At 39.3% G+C, this 23,020-nt stretch overlaps 1 protein-coding gene across 1 annotated transcript in view; it reads right to left on the bottom strand.

Annotated features, from left to right (window-relative positions):
* The window catches only part of ANKK1 (ankyrin repeat and kinase domain containing 1), a 33,830-nt gene extending 16,271 nt beyond the window's left edge, over positions 1–17,559 (bottom strand). Inside the window, exon 1 of the mRNA XM_089487837.1 lies at positions 17,372–17,559. Coding sequence (XP_089343963.1) covers positions 17,372–17,559 — 188 coding nt within the window. The remainder of the gene's footprint in view (positions 1–17,371) is intronic.
* Positions 17,560–23,020: the final 5,461 nt, after the last annotated feature.

Raw genomic sequence — 23,020 nt, 5'->3', positions numbered from 1 at the left:
GTTTGAGCTTCACTCCATTTCAATTGTTTTAGCTCCTGCTTAAGATTCTGCTTCCCGGCTTGTTGAAATGTGTGCCAGAACTTAAGTACAGAAACGTAGAATTTGATGGCAGATAAGAACAATTCACCCATTCGGCGTAAATCTGTCCATGGTCTCGTCTTAGATTCAGGATAGCCATATCACTGTACTGGCATTTACCACTTCTGCGAGTAGCTGTTCCTCTTATCCACCACCAGGCCCGGACTGGCCATCGGGCACACCGGGCATTTTCCTGGTGGGCCGGGCGGCCCAGGGCCGGATTGACGTAGGGGCTGATGGAGCTGCAGCTCCAGGCCCCTACCTTAAAATAGGCTCAGTCAGGATGGACTAACCGGGCCGATGCGGCCGCATTAACGCAGGGCATAAGGGGCACCTGCCCCTTAAGCCCGCAGCAACTGCGACCGTGACCGGGGCCGGGCAGCCCCCACCAGGGCCGGCCTTAGGGGTGCGTGGCCGCACAGGGCTTAAATAAAAAAATCGGGGGGGGGGGGTTGTTTACTTTATTTAATATCCTTCATGTTGAATAAAGTTTGTTTAATTTTATTTAACATGGAGGATGTTAAATAAAGTTAAAAAAAAAAAAACAACAAAAAACCCCCGATGTTTTAATTTAAGCCCTGTGCGGCCGCGCACCCCTAAGGCCGGCCCTGGTGGGGGCTGCCCGGCCCCCTAGAGTGGCGGACCCGGTCGCAGTTGCTGCTTACTCCGGCAACAAGGTAAGTAGGGTAAGGGAGGGGGGTTAGATAGAAAGGGGTAGAGGGGATACATATTGGGGAAGGGGGTACATAGTGATAAGGGGGAACATAGTTAGAAGGGGCAGATAGGAAGGGGATGGGGAGAGGGGGTAGTGTGAATGCGTACAAGAATGAAAGAATAAATGTGTGGATGAATTGTGTGAATGTGTATGAGAATTAATGAATTCATGTGTGGATGAATTGCTTGAATGATTTCTGAGACTGCATTAATGAATATGTGTTATTGATTTGTGTGAATGAGTAAGTGTTTGATAACATCTAAGCTTTTATATATGTACACTATGTATGTGTGTATATATATATATATATATATATATATATATATATATATATATATATATATATAGGCCTGGAATAACAGATCCCATCTCCCATCACCTTCTACAGAGACTTGCTTGAAACAAGATAAACTAGTTACGCAAAGTATATTATTTTGAGAGCTGTCTCTTTACCGTCCCTCACAGAGCTGCGTATGTTGAGTAAGAAAGATTTACAAGAATTGGCCTCATCTACAAGACAAGCACTTGTAAAATGATTGTGCTTCTGAGGTCTGAGATATTTCATCATACGTCGTATGATCAGACCGCCAGTAGACGTATGGAGTATTTGCTGATGTTACAAATTCGCAGGAAGCATTTTTATTGTGACTAATTATAGACATTTATACAAACGAAGGTAATCTAAACACACGGCTCATAACTTGGCAGCATAATAAATATGACATGTAAGGTTGACCCGGGACTACCGTCTATTAATAAAAGAGAAATCTGTTATGTACCTGCATACTTGGCGCTGCTGTCCGTGACAAAATTGATGCAAAGTTTTAATACTAATCTTATTATCATAGCAACTTATGGTGCAACCGGCAATAACATTCCATTGGTTACCATGGTGATAGGGCAGTTTTTAACCATTTCCATCAAAATTACTTTTCATATTTAATCCCAATAGAGTTTTTCTTCCCGCAAGAGCCATTTGGAATGTCTGGTCTATCCATTTTTCCACAGTAAACGAATTCAAGAAAGGTTTGGCATAAAGCTATCCTGAACAATCCACTTGTCAGCATCTTATGTTTAGAAAATAGTAATTATCAGTCCAGGAAATGGAAACTGATGCCGAATGGCTAAAAATAAAGAAAATGAAAGGATCTATGCAGGTGAGAAATTTTTAGGAGCCAAATTATAGGCAATATATGCCAAGGATCTACTATATATAGTTTGGATGTTGTATAGACCATTTTTTTGTACCAGTGGCCAAGTTGTAAGGAATCAAAAGGAACAATTGCTAGTAAACGTTGTAATGTAGTCCATTCTCTGTTAAATAGTAAATAATGATTAAGAAGCCATACGTAACTCAAGTGACGGAATCATATGTAAAAGCTCTGTTTGGGATATGTCTCACTTTTTGATTCTAGTGTTTCGTTTCAGGCTTTGAATAGACATCTTCTTTAAATCTCACAATTTTGCCAACATTCATTTCCTAAGCAACACTCTTTGAACCTCTCGAGAGGTTACAGCATAATTAAAAACATGAGAATCTTAAACTAATCAACCGATCTAATCCTCAGCTAATCAAGGCTATTTGCAACATGCTCAAGAGATTTTCATGCAAATGAGTTTTCCGTAACACAATAAAATTATAGGATTATAGGATCTCTTTTAATTTTCATTTTTGTAATGTGTTACAAATACAAATGATGGATAGGTAGATACAGAGAGAGACTGATGAACAGGCAGACAAATCAGTCATTCAAGTTGGAATTTCAAATGATTGGAATTACTAATTATATATATATAATGTATATATTAAAATTAAAGGATAAAAACATATTTTTGACAAAGGAAGGGAATAAATACAGCAGACTAATATATTTGTGGTTACATATAAAAAAAATGTAATACCAGGGTGCTATTAAGACAAGACCACTTTTCAAACCATACACCACAATTACGATATATATATATATATATATATATATATATATATGTTCAAAGGGGTATGCAGGCCCAAAACATTTCCATGTTCCACTTTTTCATACTGCATTATATATATATATATATATATATATATATGTACATTTATTTATTTATTGTTTTAATAAAATTAAAGATATAGTCCTTTAGATTTTTCTCTTGTTATGTGCTACTAAAAAAAAACCCCAAAGAAATTCATAGAAAAATTGAACTGAGACATTGATACCGATCTTTAGAAATACATTAACAAATACTAATGTCAGCTGCATTTTTAAGACCATGACTAAGTGGATTTGTTTGTCTATGAAAGAACAGTTTAAGTGGAAAAGGTTTCTCCTGGGGTTTTCCTTTGCGTACAGATCAGTAATGTTACGCTGCAAAAAACGATTGAATTCTGGGCAATGTTAATGATGCAATGCTAAGTTAATGTATACTAGATAAAACCAGTTTAACCGCCTGTTTGCAGTCAAGCAGGTTTGCTGAGGACAATGTTACTTTCAGGAAGCCAGCTTAACAAATATTTAGGGAGCGACTTATTGCATGTAAAAGCACTGTGTCAGCACTAGCAATGATAGAGCTTAACAATGCATTGCATACTGTTCCAAGCATATACACACAAATGTAGTCTTATGTCCGAAAGAGCATGATCTTTATAGGTAGGGAAAGTATATCAAAATTAAATACAACAGAATATTCCTTTTTAGGTTGTTCAGTAATGTCCTTTCTGAACTCATTTGGATCGTGTTTGTGATAAGGCTTGAGTGAGCCCTTTGCTGTCCAAGCAAACTATATTCAAGAAAGCCCCAGGCGAGAGCATGGAGCAAGAAGGGCGCATGACTGAGGGGACGACAGGCAGCCCTCTCCCCCTCCCGTTTTCGTGTTTTTAGTAAATTTGCTGAGTCAGGTATGGGGGCCGGCGGGCAGTGTTGATTGACGGTCCTGAGCTGACGATTGATAGGTGTGCATCACCTTACTGTGCTTAGGGGTGGGGGTCACTATATATATGGGAGCCCACCCCGTTTAGGTCACTTTTTCGATTGACCAGGAAAGCTTTCCCTCCCTCCCACCCCTCTCTTTTTTCTGTTTCTTGGCGGTTGGTTATCAAGCTGGCATAGCGCAAGGGTTAACCACCTTAGGTGTGGTTTGACCCGTGGTGCACAGGCCCTCGGCCTAAGTGCAGGACACTCCTTGGGCTTGTGCCTTGGTGAATCCTAGCCGTGACAATGGCTGCCGTGCAGGGGACGCCGGTGGTCTCTACGTTTTTACGGTTTTACCTGTGCCAGCCGGTTTGGTTGTTTACAATTTAGGGTTACGATTTGTAGCCTTTATGTTTGGTTTACAATTGTTAGTTTTAAGGCTTGCACGTGTCATAGTAAGTCGGGTGGTGCGGCACGTGCATTGCTATATTATATACTATGTTATATGTGTTTACAAATAAAGTTCATTTTACTATGAATAAAGTTATTTATATCTGTGTCACGGTGTGGAAGGCGTAAAGCGGACTGCACCGTGGCCTTATTTTTCCATAGTTGACTATAATAAAGCATTATATTATTTACTTTGTGTTTGTGTATTTATTGTGGGAAGGGGGGTAAAGAGGGCGTCGCATTGGCGCTACCTCAGTCATGTTCATGACTACTCACACAACCCCAGATAGACAAGTTCCTCCTGAACTCATTTCTGTTTGAAGCCATTCATAGTTAGCTTGGGAATGACCATGTGCTCTGTTTCTGGCGGTTATGCTATTTCACAAATTTTGTGAACCCCGTGTCTGCCACATGTCATATTAATACTTGATACTGTATTAGCCCAACCTGACTCAAATTGAGTAATATTCATTATGATAAAGTCATTATCACAGAAGGCTTACCTTTGCGTGCTGTGTTGTAGAAATAAATAAGACATGACCTGGTATGAAATCTTGTGATTACCATGTTAATAATGGTCCTTTATCAGATAAGCATTTGGCAGCACTGTACACATTCTGACATCGTTTTACATAATAAGCTTATTAACGATGGCATTCTAATAAGAACGTCACTTCAAGTAAAAAGATAATGGGGAACATTTATGAAATACAAAGAACAACCTCTTTGGCCACAAAGAAATGTTGACATGGTGGAAGGTTTTTAATGTTTCTTGATTTTTAAATATCAAAATGTCAAATTAATGTTATGTAAAATGATTTTTCCTGCTTTGTATGGTGACAGTTTTTAATAGATTTTTGTTATTTATTGTTATATTGCTATAATTAATCAAGCAACGTGAATTTTAATTGTTGTCTCTGTTGTGAAATCCAGATTTAGCAATTTTGAGAATTTTTAATTGATCTAGAACAGCCTAGAGTTGTGTTGGGATTTTTTTTTTGTTTGTATTAAAACGATTTATCTGTTTTTACTAAAGGTACTAAAACTACAAGGTACTACAAAGGTACTACAATAAGCATACTCATGAGAAGAAAAAAAAAGTTAATTTAAAGCAGAGCTGGACTGGCAATGACAGGGCGCCCTGGTGCTTTAAGGCCAGCGGCCGGCTGATGAGCAGCAAGGCTGTTTGCACGGTGTGTGCTAGCCACAACAAAGAAAGGTTGGGAAGAGGTAAAGAGGTAAGGGAGGGAAGGAGTAAGAAAATGTGAGGATAAGGGGCTTATGACTCACATGAGAGTGTATGTATGAGTAAATGTGCATGTGTTATTGTGTGTGTTAGCATGTGTTTTTGTGTGTGTGTGTAATTATGGGTGCCAGTGCGTACGTTAGTTTATAAAACTAAGGCTAATTGGGCTGCTTGGCTTTAACTGGGCCAGAAGGTACCAGCCCTCCGCTGCCTGCAGTTGATTTTGTGCAAATTATATTTAGCTTTAGTGAATTTCTGAGTTAGACTTTCTGAGTTAGCCAACTCACAGCTTAGTAAATACATCTCTTTATTTCATTAGGTTTCCTAGTTCAACAATCATATTTTCAGTTGGATAAAATAACCCTCACTGTCTAGTTTTATTATTTTCTTAAACACATTTTATTGAATAGAATGTGCAAAATCAATGATTCTTGTATAAAAATACATATGTGTAGTGTTTTACAGCATAGTAAATGCCCTGAGCATTTTGTGCCTGATTGACGGCTTATTCTGTGTTTTAAGATTTTGTACCATTGAGTTAGCACTGAATGAGTGCCCAAAGCAATGTTTATTTTTAATCTACCATGCCAGTTTACATCATGCAGTGCTGTGAAAAAATATTTGCCCCTTCTCGATTTTTCTTCTAATCTATATTATCCATCTAATTTTAATATTAGACAAAGATAACCAGAGTAAACACAAAATGCAGTTTATAACTGATGATTTCCTGTATAGAAGGAAAAAAGCTATCCAACCCTGTCCAAAAGCTGGTCCTATGTGAAAAAGCATTTGACCCTTAGTTAATAAATCAAACAATTAACCAAATTTCATTGATAATTGCGTTCAGTTTCACTAGACATACCCAGGCATGATTACTACCAGCCCTGTTAAATCTAAATATAAATTAAATAAAACTTTGCTTGCAAGTAGGCTAAAAGGTCTCTAAAGCAGCACATTATATGCCCCACTGTGTACCTGAAATGACTGCTGCTCCCCTGCTGCTGCAGATGTGTGAAAACACCATTGACAAGTCCTGCAACGCCATCTAATTTGGATCCAGATTACATGGACATAATCCAACATGGACAATCCTTTTTTACATTACATTACATTTATTTATAAAGCGCCGGCCGATTCCACAGCGCTGTTACATTCATTAAAACAATTTATAAACACATACAATAACAAACTGGTCCAAAGGAGAAGAGGGCCCTGCTCTTGCGAGCTTACAATGTAGTCGGTGGTTGAGGGGAGTGAGACAATAGGAGAGGATGGCTTGGATGGGGATGAGTTGATCTGGTTGCGATGAAGCTGTTATTTCAGATGGCTTTGATTAGGATGATAGTTGGGAGCTATGTAAAGGAATGTTGTACGCATCCCTGAATAGGTGGGTTTTCAGAGAGGTTTTGAAAGTCGCGTACGAGCCATAAAGTCTGACGGAACGGGAGAGGGAATTCCACAGGAGGGGAGCGGCACGGGTGAAATCCTGAATACGGGAGTGGGAAGAGGTAACAACAGTAGAAGAAAGCCGCAGGTCGTGAGAGGAGCGAAGAGGGCGGGTAGGGATGTATTTGGATAGGAGGATAGAGATGTAAGGGGGTGCTGAGTTGTTGAGGGCTCTATAGGTCAGGGTCAGAAGTTTAAAAGCATTTTACGTAACATTTTACGTAGTGATTAGGAAGCCGGGTACTGAAGTGCCAGACCTCAAGCTCCCTAATGCTGGGCTAGTTAGAGGGAGGTTGTGATCTCCCCAAACTAGCCCTGCTCATCGGGTGCCCGCTGATCAGGGCTAGTTGGGGAGATCACGATCTTGCACCTACCTCGGCGCAGCCCTGAAGACCGGCCCAGGGGAGGCGGCTTCTCCGCTCACCCCTCCCCATGAGATACGTGGCTTCGTGGGGAATCGTGATTTCCCGGCTCGGTAAGTTTCAGTACCCGGCGTATAAGACGACCCCCGACTTTTGAGAAGATTTTCATGGGTTAAAAAGTCGTCTTATACGCCGGAAAATACGGTATATCCAGTGGGTTGTCTTGTTACAGGTTTCCCTGTTTGGGCTAGAGGTCCTGCATTCTGATGACACAATCTAGAGAAATTAAAGAACAGATCTATTCATTTAGAAAGGGTTACAAAACCTTTTTTAAGTCTCTGGGACTCCAGCAAACCCCAGTGAGACCTATTATCACAAATGGAGAAAACTTGGAACAGTGTTGAACCTTCACAGGAGTGGCTGGTCTACCAAAAATCCTACAAGAGTGCATGGTCGACTCATCGAGAAGGTCAGACTAACATGTAAAGAAATGCAGGCCTCACTTGCCTCAGTTAAGGTTTGTGTTCAACATTCCACAATAAGAACGAGACTGCACAAACATGGCACCTATGGGAGAATTGGAAGCATGAATTCTGCTCCCTATCAGAAAATCATGAAGGATAATATCGGACCATCAGATCGTGACATAAAGCTCAAGCTCAGTTGGGTTATGCAGCAAGAAAATGACCCAAAGCATGCAAGTAAGTCCACTCTGAAAAGCTCAAAAGAAACAAACTAAAGGTTTTAGAGTGGCATAGTCCCGATTTGAATCTAACTGAGATGCTATGGTATCACCTTAAAAAGGCAGTTCATGCTTGAAACCCCTCCAATGTGCCTGAATTAAAACAAGTCTGTCAAGACTTGATCAGCGCTTCGAGGGTGCATATTGCTGTGCGAGATGTGTGCGGGTTGCTCATTTGGAAGCACAAATCCCGAGTCTAGAGGAGCAACTGGCAACACTGAGATCTATTGACAACTTGGAGAGGAGTCTGCTGCTCACTGAGCAAGCTCTCTCGGGGGTAGAGGTGGGGGAGGATAGCGGGATGGAGGTACAGGACAGTCAGGCAGCTAGCTGGGTTACAGTTAGAAGGCGGGGTAGGGGGAAAAGCGCCAGGGAAGCTAGTCCTGATCTAGCACACCCCAACAAGTTTGCCCGGTTGGCAGATGAGGGGGATGTTAGTTCAGAGTTAGCAGTACTGCAGCAAGTCACTGCCTCTGACCACCAGAGGGGTGTCTGCTCCAGTAAGGAGGGAAGGAGGAGCGCAGGGCAGGCCAGACAGGTGCTGGTAGTGGGGGACTCAATTATTAGGGGGACAGACAGGGCGATCTGTCACAAAGACCGGGATCGCCGAACAGTGTGTTGTCTGCCTGGCGCTCGCGTTCGGCACATCGCGGATCGGGTTGACAGATTACTGGGGGGGGCTGGAGAAGACCCAGCAGTCATGGTGCACATTGGCACCAATGACAAAGTGAGAGGTAGGCGGAGTGTCCTTAAAAATGATTTCAGGGACTTAGGTAGCAAGCTTAAGGCAAGGACCTCCAAGGTAGTATTTTCTGAAATATTACCTGTACCACGTGCCACACCAGAGAGGCAGCGGGAGATTAGGGAGCTAAACAAGTGGCTCAGAAGCTGGTGTAGGAAGGAGGGGTTTGGGTTCATGGAGAACTGGGCCGACTTCTCTGTCGGATACAGGCTCTACGGTAGGGACGGGCTGCACCTCAATGGGGAGGGTGCAGCTGTGCTCGGGGAGAAGATGGCCAGAAGGGTGGAGGAGTGTTTAAACTAGGTAAAGGGGGGGAGGGAAACTACAATATAGAAGGGGAAGATAGTGTAGATAGAAAGCTGGGGCTTATAAATGTACCTGGGGGTGGAGCGGAGGGAGGGGTTAGAATAGTCAATAGGGATAGGCTTCATAGGGAAAAAAAACATACACCTCTAAATTGTATGCTTACTAATGCCAGAAGTCTGACCAATAAAACTGACGAACTGGAGTTAATAATGTCTGAAGAAAACTATGACATAGTGGGTATAACAGAGACATGGTTGGATGATAGCTATGACTGGGCGGTTAACATACAGGGTTATAGTCTATTCAGGAAGGATCGAAAAAAATGAAAAGGGGGAGGAGTTTGCCTTTATGTAAAGTCCAGCCTAAAGGCCACACTGCGGGAGAATATATGTGAGGGAAATGATAATGTGGAGTCATTATGGGTAGAAATATATGGAAAGAAAAATAATAAAATACTGATCGGGGTTTGCTATAAGCCACCAAATATAATGGAAGCAGCAGAAGATCAATTATTAAAGCAAATAAACAAGGCAGCAAATAACAATGAGGTGGTTATTATGGGGGACTTTAACTATCCCGACATAAACTGGGAAACAGAGACCTGTGAATCTCATAAAGGAAACCGGTTTCTGACTATAAGTAAGGATAATTATCTGTCCCAAATGGTACAGGACCCGACCAGAGGGGGCGCCCTACTGGACTTAATATTAACCAACAGACCTGACAGAGTAACTAATGTGCAGGTCAGGGGGCATCTAGGAAATAGTGATCACAATATGATACATTATAACTTGTCCTTCAATAAGGGAACTCTTAGAGGAGCCACAAGAACCATGAACTTTAGGAAGGCAAAGTTTGATCAACTAAGAGAAGCCCTTAACACTGTAAATTGGGAAAATGTCCTCAAAAACAAGAGTACAGACACTCAATGGGAGATTTTTAAGGATATCTTAAATTCTCACTGTGAAAGGTACATACCGTATGGGAATAAAAGAGTCAGGAACAAGAGAAAACCAATGTGGATAAATAAAAATGTAAAGGGGGTAATAAATGGCAAAAAAAGGCATTTAAGCTACTAAAACAGGAAGGCAGTGAGGAAGCACTAAAAAGCTATCGGGAAAAAAATAAAATATGTAAAAATCAGATAAAAGCAGCAAAAGTGGAGACAGAAAGACTCATTGCCAAAGAGAGTAAGACAAACCCCAAAATGTTCTTTAACTATATAAATAGTAAAAAGGTTAAAAATGAAAGCGTTGGCCCCTTAAAAAGTAATGAGGGAGAAGTTATAGACGGGGATCAGGAAAAAGCTAATCTATTAAATATATTCTTCTCTGCTGTATTCACAGAGGAAAATGAAATGCCAGGTAATATACAGCAGGATGAGATAACTGCCCCAGTACATGTCGCCTGTCTAACCCAGGAAGAAGTGCAGTGCCGCCTAAAAAAAATCAAAATAGACAAATCACCAGGTCCAGATGGCATTCACCCCCGCGTTCTAAGGGAGTTAAGTAATGTAATAGACAGACCCCTATTTCTAATATTCAAGGACTCTATAGTGACAGGGTCTGTTCCAGGGGACAAAAAGTGACCCGGGGAATTATAGGCCTGTTAGTTTAACTTCTGTTGTGTGTAAACTGTTTGAGGGTTTCCTAAGAGATGCTATTTTGGAGTATCTCAATGAAAATAAGTGTATGACTCCATATCAGCATGGGTTTACAAGGGATCGGTCCTGTCAAACTAACCTGATCAGCTTTTATGAGGAGGTGAGCTCAAGACTGGATCGGGGTGAATCGCTGGATGTCGTATATCTTGATTTTTCCAAAGCATTTGATACGGTGCCACATAAAAGGCTGGTACATAAAATGAGAATGCTTGGGCTGGGGGAGAATGTGTGTATGTGGGTAAGTAACTGGCTCAGTGATAGGAAACAGAGGGTGGTTATTAATGGTACATACTCTGAGTGGGTTACTGTTGCTAGTGGGGTACCACAGGGGTCAGTTTTGGGTCCTATTCTTTTTAATATATTTATTAATGACCTTGTAGAGGGATTGTATAGTAAAGTATCAATCTTTGCAGACGATACTAAGCTCTGTAACGTGGTTAACACAATAGAGGACAGTGCACGATTACAAATGGATCTGCATAGGTTGGAGGCTTGGGCTGGGATGTGGCAGATGAGGTTCAACACAGATAAATGTAAGGTTATGCACATGGGGAAGAAAAATCCAGGCTGGGAATATGTATTAAATGGGAAAACACTGGGGACGACTGACATGGAAAAGGACTTAGGAGTTTTAGTTAACAGTAAATTTACCTGTAGCGACCAGTGTCAGGCAGCTGCTGCTAAGGCAAATAAAATCATGGGGTGCATCAAAAGGGGCATAGATGCCCACGACAAGGAAATAATTCTACCACTGTACAAGTCACTAGTCAGACCACACATGGAATACTGTGTACAGTACTGGGCACCAGTGTACAAGAAAGATATAGTGGAGCTGGAGAGGGTTCAAAGACGGGCAACCAGAGTAATAAGGGGAATGGGAGGACTACAGTACCCAGAAAGATTATCAGAATTAGGGTTATTTAGTTTGGAAAAAAGACGGCTTAGGGGGGATTTAATAACTATGTATAAATATATAAGGGGACAGTACAGAGATCACTCCCAGGACCTATTTATACCCAGGACTGTATCTATAACAAGGGGACATCCTCTACGGTTGGAGGAAAGAAGGTTTCTACACCAGCACAGACGGGGGTTCTTTACAGTAAGAGCGGTGAGATTATGGAACTCTCTGCCAGAGGAAGTGGTTATGGCAAACTCAATAAAAGAGTTCAAAAGGAGCCTGGACGTGTTTCTTGAAAGCAATAATATTACAAGTTATGGATATTAGATTAATAGGGACAGAACGTTGATCCAGGGATTTATTCTGATTGCCATATTTGGAGTCGGGAAGGAATTTTCCCCCTGGTATGGGGCAATTGGCATCTGCTTCATAAGGGTTTTTTTGCCTTCCTCTGGATCAACACAGTAGGGACACAATATGTATATAGGTTGAACTTGATGGACTTTGGTCTTTTTTCAACCTTATGAACTATGTTACTATGTTACTAAGAAGAGTGGCCACAATTCCTACACAGTAATAGTAAAGACTCATTGCCAGTTATCACAAACATTTATTAGCAGTGCTGCCACCAAGGGTGGCAAAACCAGTTAAGAGGTTTAGGGGTAATCACTGTACACATGAGTGATTGTGGTTAACTCTTTACCTGCAATACATGAAATGATCACTTAAAAGATGACCTTTGTATTTACTCAAGTTGTCTTATATTAACTTAGCTGGGTCATCTGAAACTTTTAAATGTGACAAATAAGCAAAAAAAATCTGGAAGGGGCAAATATTTTTCACAGAACGGTCTACCTATTACTTCATAGAGCGCTATTATATCTGTTTTGATAAAATGTGCTTTCGTAGGACAGTTTAAAAACTGGAATGTTTAAATGAACAGCTTGTCTTTGTAGAAATATAATATCTAGAAACCTTGGTAAGATTAGTTAGCAAGGACAGTGAACATGTAGTGGCAGTACAACGTGCACAGCATCTTGTAATGCATCCTATGGAGCCTAAGCCAGGTTGACACAGCCTCAGTAGTATAAATGGGCTGGTTGGGGAGGTCAGAGATCTCCCTTGTAACTAGCCCATCGAATGGTGACACAGCATAAGGGTAGGTTGCCTAAAAAGGGCCCCTAGTTTTGCAGCAAAGGGACTGCATGCAGTCCAGCTGGACCTGCAACCCTAGACCTAGTTGGCTTAGGCCAGAATACATCGCTTGCTACAGTTGTGTTAAAATAATAATTACTATTCTTTGACAGGTTATTTGAATAAATTACTTAGATGCTGTAATCAACACATAAAGATAGATATAAAAAAAATTCATCCACATATTTATTTGGCCCTACCGGGAACTAAACATGTGGTATGCAGCCATTCCAAGTTTTGGATAACTGGGCCTTCATTTGATTTGTGGCTAGTATTCCTGCTCTAAGGACAGCCTGAAATTAAAGCATTATTTCTTTACTGTGTAATTGAGATGAGCAAGAATGACTTTCAGATTTAATGTAATAGTAAAGGCTTTACAATAAATAAACCATATGTGTAAGGCCACATTGGCTAGTAAACCGTATGTGTTTAAACATTCAGCTTGTAAAAGCCCGACCTTGGATCTCACTGCTTCACATAAATGTGACAGATTCTTAAAGATTGAAGCTTTATGAAAAATAGCCACAGGTTGATAAACTTATTGTCATACTATCCATTACAGAAAGCCTATGTTCTTAAGATTTTACCAAGATTAGGTTTTATTCTTAACATGGTTGGATAAGACCTCAAGTGCTTCCAAACAACTTAGACTATCAGGATCTAAACACGATCAATCAGTGAAGACCAATGATGGGAAACCTTGGTATGTGAGAATATATAAGAAATGAAGTTAAAGGCAACATTAAGACAATCTTAGTAAAATGCACCTCCTTTTTAAAAAAAGGTATATAGTGCCTTCTACAAAAAATGGCATCCATTGATAGGCAGGAAAATGGCTACTCAGAACACGTTCTGTAAATATGTCAATAGTTGAGATGACTTTATAGGAATTGTACCAAGCTACTAGGTTATTTTGAGTCCTAAAACATTGTTTGTTGACTGTACATCAAGAGTATGGTTAGAAAATACATGGTTAGAAAATACACTTTTTAGACAAAGAAACAGTAAGACAGTATGAAATATATGTTTACTTTACTATTTCACTGGTGAAACTTTTGACCTCTAAAAGCCTATTTTAAACATTTCTATTACTATGTAGAGTAGTTCTGTTTTCTTTGCTAAGTATCAAACCTATAGAAAGTTTTTTTCCCTGTTGACAATGCACAGTAAACTTTGTGTCATGCTTTTTGCATATATTAAAAGGGATTTTTTTTCTTTGACATACATTCCCGTTTAACATTTCTAAACTAAAGAACTTTCAGCAGGCATTTACATCCCACAGCATTTAATCATGATGAAAAAATATGTAAATTGATTGTATTAAAAACATTTTTTGTTAATTTAACTTGGTTATTCCATTGTTATCCTTATTCAGATTATGTTATTCCAAGGCCTCTTTTGACAGACAGAATCATCTTTAATGGTGATAGACATTTGTATACAGTATCTGGGAACTTCCTAGGATAGGCTACATCTTCTGCCTGTTAAGCTGCCTAGAGAAAGAGGATAGTGGCCAACTGTCCCAGGCAAGCTAGCAGCGCTTCATCTGGAGACTCTGGGTAAAACACAGCAAGTATGCTTGCTTGACAATAGATTGCAGACTCCTAGAGACAGATGGGCCAAAATAATAGTGGAGATTGTGTGTTAAGGTTTTCAAATTTGCTCTGAAGTTACTGAAAAGGGTTTTGGTTTTCTTAGGTGTTTTTAACAATGTTACCTGAGACAGAGTCTATGGGGGGGTAGTAGAAGGAAGGTATTTGAGGCTCAGAATCCTCCATAGCCTGGACTCCTTCACCTGGCCTAATTAGCAGCTGCTGAGGCTTTGACTAGCGGACCTTGGAACAGACAGGAGAATGGAGGCTGAACTGCTGAGCTGGGACGGTGCCAAGTGTGAAAGTGCCAAAGGTTGCAGAAAATCTGTTTATTGCACTGGATTTGTTAGTTTACTGCCCTGGATTAGAAAGGAAATTATTTATGTTTAGTAAGCGCTCAAATTGAGCTAGGTTTTTGTTTGAAAATTTTCTTTTCTGTATTTGCCTGGATTTATGATCAAACGTTTTGCTGTTTGGAATCTGCACATTTGAAATAAACACATTTTCTTTATCGTAAGAGACTGTTGTCGTGTACCTAATACCCTAGAGGACTGTGATTTATGTTCATGGAAGGAGCAGCTCGCTTTGCTAGCTCACATACCACACAATGGGGTCTTGTTAGAACTTATCTGCTAGATAGCGACACCATCCCACAGCCTGATCTCCTCCTCTGTCACAGCATCTGCAAGTAGGCTGTGTCCAGGCCTGACTCGCGGTTGCCATTCACGTGAACACTATATGTTGCGTACCCCTTAGCTTTTCTACCAGTGCCACCCCTCCCTGACCTGAAATGAACCTGGAATCAAGGTATATAAACCTTCATTCTGCTGTTAGCCTTGAACGTTGGTTGGTGTCTCTCGAGTATCGCTCCTGTGCATCTTGTTTGACCCAAATTGGTACTCCTGATGCTGGATTCTGATTTTGGCTTTGATCCTTCTGATTCTTTTGCTTTTGACCCGGCTTGTGTTGTGACTTTGCTCCTGCATTGTATGATCCCTTTAAATTTTTCAAGGTGTTCCTTTTCCAAATGCTTGGGGGGATTGTCCAGATTTCCTTCTTATACTCCTGTGCTATATTTTGTACTTGTTTTAGTGTGTCTGATTCTTTATATACTTCCATTGTTTAACCCTAATTTTTTATTGATATTACCTAATTCTTATGCAAGTATTTAAGAAGTGTAAATAAAGTAACCTACTAAAATGACCAATTGTGAACTCGTATAATTCATCTTTCTTGGATTTGAGTTATCAGAATTGTTAGATTCCTAAGCTTTTTTACTGGAATCTTGAACAATACAGTACAAGAAAAGAGCACAGCTTCCAACAGTCTTCTTCTACATTTCTCTCAGAGAATTAGACTGCAAACAGGTAGGGCATATGTGTCTATGTGATACTTGTCCTTTCATACGTAGAATAAATAGATCTAATAAGCACAAGGTGTAGAGGAGCGGCTTTTCTTGTTTCGTGGTATGCTGTGGTTGCTAGGGGCTGGTGCCTTTACCTAACCTAGCAAATAGCAACAAACTTAAAATGCCTTGTTTTACCTGGTTGTATTGCTAGAACGTTAGCATAAAGCATGCACAGTACAAACGTGACAAAACAAATCAAACAGTAAGTTACTGCAGCCATAAAACCATTATGGCCTTAAGAAAAAATTCTGCTTAGCTGGCTAGTAATGGCTAGGTGCTGAGCACAAGTGATTAGAGGAATAGGACCTATCGATGGCTGTTTATAATAGGAATATTAATTGTACTTACCCAATTTAATATACGAACACATTTTCTGTTGTTTATATACAGACATATTATGTAAATGTTGTAGATGACTATGATAGACTCAGTCGAGCAAACCCTTTGGGCTTCTACAAAACATGGGTGTCGCAGGAGGAAAGAGGGACAGTGACATTTAGGTCCACAAAAAATAAAGACTTGCTAGATAAGAATCTGTATATTACGCGTCCTATTAGCCTGAACAAACACAAGATATCGGAAGCCTTCTCTGATCCCATGTGAGCCTGGTGTATTTTTTCCTTTGTAAATAGATAACCATCATTAGAATGGAACCACTGGAGTGCCACTGTTATAGATCAGCAAGCAATGCCAGCCTGAATTTCTATGCATTAATAGTCTTAACTGTTTTGGTTAACAAAAAAAGGCAGTATAGTTAGACATATTTTTTACTATAATAATAATATGTATTTTTCTTTCCGATAGTATTCCACATTGATTCTAATTTCACAAAAGAGAAACCAGTTAGGTTTATGTGTATCCAGTACTGTAATCATCCCTACAGAATATTTCCGAAACAATCCCAGTAGAGAATAGATCTGGTATGAGAATCTTGGTTTATTTGCATATATTGAAAAGGAAATGTAAAGTTTAATGTACAAGGAAGTACTGGCACAAAATATTTACTGGAAGTTCCATGTACCTGTAACCACTTGTCAAAGGTTCAGTGTCGATACATATAAAGGTGGGGATAGATGGGGAATTTTTGGGAGAAAAGGTGTTTCTAGTAATCTGATCACGATTTGCATCAGTATCCTACATTGGACAAAGAACATAATACATCAATCAAGACAGGTTGCAAAACTAGTTCAGCAGCAACAAGAATCCAGAGTTATACCAATAAAGGCACAATGTTACCAAATTTGTTCTTTCCCTTTTTACAGCTAACATGATACAACTCTGTACTTAAACCCTACACAGAAATAATATTTTAGATATGCAAAATATGCAAAATATTGTCACTTCCATATCATTTTTGCTGGCAATGCTTAATTGGCATGTGGCACATAAGCAGGTACAGATAAGTAATTGCTATAGAAACAGCAAATTTTTTATTTTCTTAAACCTTCAGACAAACAAATATAGTGACAGATCTGGTAAGGTTTGTTTGCTGGAAGTGTTAAGAGAGTGCAGTTCATGTTTTGTTTAAGTGGAACAGCACATTTAAGTAAAATAAAATTAGACAGATCTGGTTCAGGTACACGTGCCACGTACCGAACCCTTGTATTCTGATTACTCTATCACATACAAACATACCTTTCAAGATCAGAATCTACTAGTGCAGACGTTGAGCATTTCACAGCATAGGCGGTCCACCACTTCTTGTGTCTCACTTTGAACACTTGCCCAAATCCACCTAAAGCCACAGTGCTCCATTCATTTTCAAAATCTTCTTTACTAAACTGGGTCAAGTTGCTTTTCACTTCTTCCCCTCCACCAGCCATGATAGCAAAGCTGCGTGTGTCCAATGCCTCCGCTACATTTGATAAAACTCCCTGGAATGTATGTCTGTGTGTGTTTTTAAGAGCCTTGCTTCCTGGAATAAATGCTACCTGTGTTTCAAAGGGAGGAGAGGCTTTTCATAATCATATGCATGTACCTTGTTGCCAGATTTCTACTTTACTATGCTGTATGATACTATGTAGGTCGTAAATTTCAGGTATGGGATATGCATTCCTTCAAATCTGTTTTTTTCTATTCTAAACTAACCTGCATTCCTTTGAAGAAGACCTGAAGGTCACTTTTTTTTTTTTTACTGTTTTTAACATTTATATAAAATCACTTGCTAATAAAACTAATAACTATAAGAAGAATGGTAACAAAATTAATAATTATTATTATTGCTACTACTCGTGTTGTTATTATTGGTATTATTATTATTTTTTATATATATATATATATATGTATATATATATGTATATTAATAAACAATGAAATTGGTAGATGTTGGGCTAGCAACATATAATTTGTTGGCAGATGTAGCCCCACATTTGTTAACTGCATGGGAATTAAGCTTGTATTAAGTCTTTGGCCAGTCACTAAAGTGCAATAAAGGTCCATGCGAGGCCCCATCGGGGAGTGGCCACGGTGGATTTGCCCGATATTGAAAATCAAGTCTCAGCTAACTCAGTCTTTACCAAATTCCATCCCATGTGAAATATATGCAATATTTTGTTTCTGTCCTATTTTCTCAGTGCAGGTTTGGCTCTGCTGCTCCCCTTACAGCAGTATGACAGCCTTTTCATGGACCCGTGTAGCAGGCAGATTTGTGACATTATTTAGCATATATGATGTCTGATATGGTGGTACTCTAACCAGTCCATTGGTAAATAGTTAAAGTTCCCCTGTAATATAGAAATAACATAACATGCACTTTTAAGAACAAAATATTACCCTTATGTAACAGTCTCTTTGTGTTACACGCAGTGTAGATTCCTGCTCCTTTGATACTGTATCCAACAGACCATGTTAATCAAGCCCCTGAGACCAGACAAAAGACTTAAGACCAAAGATTTCTAAATTTACTTCTAGGAAATTCTCAAGGAAGAATATAAAGAGGTTTTCGGCCTTTTTCATGGCCTCCCAGAAGGCCGCAGACCTGGTTCACAAAAATGTAAACGTGAGGAGTTTGATGTATGTGTTCTAAAATAAATATCCACTTTTCTATTCAAGATAAAGTGATAACACACAAGATTGTTAAAATAAAATGTGTTAACCTGGGGCCTAAGTCTGCTCATTGGTATAGTAGCCTAAAACACTTAGCTTTCACTTAGTATACTCTAGTGTTTTGCACACCCAGATTTCACTCTATCCAGTCCTGTCCAACAATCTTTCACTTAAACTGATGGATAGGCAGACAATTAAGGGATCACAAGGTCAAGGTGCAAATACTGCCAAAATTCACATTACTCAGGACATCTTGTTGTCTATATGTCAAACTGATCAATTGGCTAACTGCATCAATTAATATTTTGTTCAGATGGAAATAAAGGGAATTGACTTTAGTTAGGAAAAAAGGCTATTGAGTAATTTGCTACATGTGAGTTTATCAAGGAAGAGGTTCTACTATCAGTTGTCTAAGGTAAAGATAAATAAGTCGATGGGGCCTGATGAGATACACCCAAAGTCATTGAAAGAGCTTGATGGTGTACTAGCAAACCCGTTAACCGATTTATTTAACCAATAACTGTTAACGGGAGTAGTCCCAGAAGATTGAAAATTAGCGCCCATTCATAAGAAAGGCAGTAAGGAGGAGTTGGGCAACTACAGGCCAGTATTACATCTGTAGTGGGGAAATTAATGGAAACTATGTTAAAGGATAGGGTTGGTGAACATCTAAAACCACATGGATTTCAAGATCAGGGACAACATGAGTTTATTGCAGGGAGATCATCCCAAACTAATCTTATTGATTTTTTTGATTGGGATCAAGGTGGTGCAGTAGACATCGTGGACCTGGATTTCAGTAAGGTTTTTGACACTGTGCCACATAGAAGACTTAGCAATAAGCTGCAGTCTTTGAGTTTGAATTCCAAAAAACAGTCCCACGACCAAGAGAATTCACATCATGACCCAGAGAACCGTAGAGGCGGCACTTCACTTGCAGTCTCCGGTAAAAATCCCAGGTATGCTGACGGTATGTTATTTAGTGTCAGATTTTCTTCCCCAATCCAACCCTGTTATGGATATTTTTTTTTAAATTCCACCAAATACACGTTTAAAAATATTAAACCCTATTACTTAATATTATGTTAACTGCATAAATTACATTCTTATTATAAAGTAAGGAACATGTTCAACTAATGTCTCCTAGTTATGTCAGGCTTTGTGTGATTCTGACTTAAAAACAAGACATAATAAATGCTCATTTATACAATCGAGAACAACAGTCACAATTATCATCAATTTGCAATTATATTTTAAAAAATAGAAAAAAAACTTTCACAAAGCAAATAATAACTGAGTTATTAAAAAAAATGTGGGCAATACATACTGATACTTTTTGAAGGCATGTCATGGCAGAAAATACATTTATAATTTGTTTTGATTTTAATGGAATGATTAGCCACAGGCTGTGCTTTTCTTTACTTAATATCAAGAAAAATTCTTGACTAATCACAGAAATAATAACTCAAGAGAATGGTGATGACTGTTTAATTAATAGATTAAAATGTGCTTGATGAAGAATACTGTGTATTTTTGCATTTGGCGTAGGAGTAGACTTGGGCTTTAATTTTGTGCTCTCAAAGTTTTCTTCTAGGTCAGTCAAGCTGTGTTACTATACTGTAACAATTTTTTATTTCATTTTTATTTAACTTCTTCATATGATGTGAGTTGTTCCACTGATGCATGCTCCATTCATGCAAACCTTTCTCATTTGTTTGGAAATGACTGACTTTAATATGATCTTTGATCTTTAATAAGTTCAACAAAGTGAGATCTTGTGAAAAAGGACCATTTACCAATTTTTAGTGAAGGCGTAGATGACGTCATATTCCTGAACTTAGCATAGAGGACGGGGACCAGGGAGGTAGGCACTACCTCTGTGTCTGGCATCATCTTTCAGTGTACTAGCTGAGGTACTAGATCCCCCGAGCAGGAACGAAATTTAGTGGTGATTTGGTAGGCACGGGTAAGGACAGGAAGAGACTATCTCATAAATGGTATGGCAGGCACGGGACAGGATATGGGCAAAAGGGACTGGAAAACAGCAGGACACAACCACAGGGGAGCTGGTAAAACCAATCAATAAGGTTTTTTTTTGTTTGGTGCACTTTTATAGTGTCATTTGTTACGGATGACGTTTTGCACAATCTTGCGCTTTGTTTCCTATTCCCCCTATGAAGGGGGAATAGATGTGCATGTTTTTTTCATGCACACACCTTACTACTAGTAGGGGCGCGTGCATGGTGTGCTATGGAATCTAATTTTTTGTTACTAGAACTCTGCTGACAGGGAAGACCTGGCACCTTTTGGCCTGGGGAGCAGGTAAAATTATGTGGTCCCATTGGTCCCGTGCAACCCACTCTTGGTAAGTAACATAAATCCTGGCACACATTTTACACGCTCTCATGCTAACACACATATACACACTCATGCTACAAGCATATGTACACTATTACACACTATATAGTATATTTACACACTGATGCTAACACACACATTTACACATATATTCTCATGCTAACACACATATACATACACATGCTAATACAGACACGTTCACATACATACACATGCTAAGACACATACTCACACATACACAGCCATCCTCAAACTAATTCTAACATATGCATATTCCCTATAACATACATGCATCAATATATACTCATTCCCTCTCTAACTCCCTTATCAACTATCTCCATGACTGCCTGCCTCTTCTCACTCTCTTCATCTGTTACCTTCCCCGAGGATTGTTTCTCGCACATTGTATACGCTTTCACTGCAGGGTCATGTAACATTGTATACAAAAAACAAAAACTGTCTGTGCTTCTTACCCTAATAAAGTTGGCAACAAATATATAAACATAATATAAATGAGAGGTTTTGGTTATATGAATTGGCCAAAGCATAATTAAGCTCACCCGCCACGTCAAGGCACGCTCTCAATAGGGTGAGAACCTACTCTCACCTCCTACATAGTGGGCACACAAAGCAGTTTATACTGCTACCAAAACCTTATTCTAAGAAGCGCAGACAGTTTTTGTATACATTGTACAGCCAATACACTGTTTTTGCAGCATGCTTACACCTGTTTGGTAGGCCTCGTATTATACATTTGTATTATTTGAGCCTGTGACTAGCTTAGTGCACCGACATTTTTTCTTTTCAAGTAACATTGTGTTTCCTGACCCTGCTGTGTTTCATCATCTGCGGGAAAACTTCCTTGAGAATTTTGAAGCTGCCAGGGGGGCTATAGCCCTCTGGGCAAGACTGTCTGTCTGTTGAATATTTAGGAAAACACATACAATAAGACATATGTAAAATCTCAAGGTAGGAAAACTGCTGGGTTAATCATTACACTTGTTTTATAATTCCTATGTGTTGGAAAATATGGTATTTCATAATGCATGGATTCTCTATCTAACCTTCTAATAATGATATACGCACTCGCCATCAAAATTCTTATCCACTAAATTGTAGAAAGGAAGGCGGTAGATCTCTTGCTCATGTGAAACTAGAGCTTCGATGGAGCTGAGTCAACAGCCTAAAAGAAGTGAGACTTGGCTGAATGGCATGGTTGTGCAAGAGCAGTTTCAGAACACTTCCCAATGTATATCTTCTATATGCATCTTTGTGCCAACCAGGAAGAAAAACTTACATAACACTTGCATACAGACTGTCTTCATTAAACCAGCTTTGATAAGAATAGGTCTACATTTGGCTTTCACTTTTACATGGTCCAACATTTACATAATGGAATCTTCTGTGGTTACATAATGAAAAGCTGCTGGCTTGTTATATTTTTTACTTACAGTATCTACAACTACTAATAGGGAATTTGTTCTAATAAATATGTTATGTTGTGTACTCTTAATGACGTTCATTCTACTTTGTAATTTCTTAAAGAATCTTAGGTTTAGAGACAACTGAGCTTTGATTCTTAGGCAGTTGCTCTCAATCAGTCCCAAGCCAAAACATCTGATATACTATCAGGAACAGAAAAAAAGAGAATTCTGTTCACATGTGCTAGACCACCAGAGATGCCTATCCCAAGACACCGTCCTAGTTCCCCTAATGGTCGGAGGTAGGTATGGACTAGGGTGAAAAAAACATTGCTTAATTGAGTCCCCTCTGACGTTGCTGTGAAATGTATTAAAATTGGCATTAATAGCAAAAACAACTGTGTGTAACTTTCAGCCCAGAACAGCTGAGTGTAATTTCTTTAGTATTACATATCAAGCC

The sequence above is a fragment of the Sceloporus occidentalis genome, unplaced genomic scaffold, assembly GCF_023333645.1.
Source record: "Sceloporus occidentalis isolate IW3139 unplaced genomic scaffold, rSceOcc1.0.p SCAF_35, whole genome shotgun sequence".
NCBI classification, from domain to species: domain Eukaryota; kingdom Metazoa; phylum Chordata; class Lepidosauria; order Squamata; family Phrynosomatidae; genus Sceloporus; species Sceloporus occidentalis.
The sequence above is the reverse complement of the archived record's forward strand: the minus strand, read 5'-3'. Positions and strand labels throughout refer to the sequence as shown.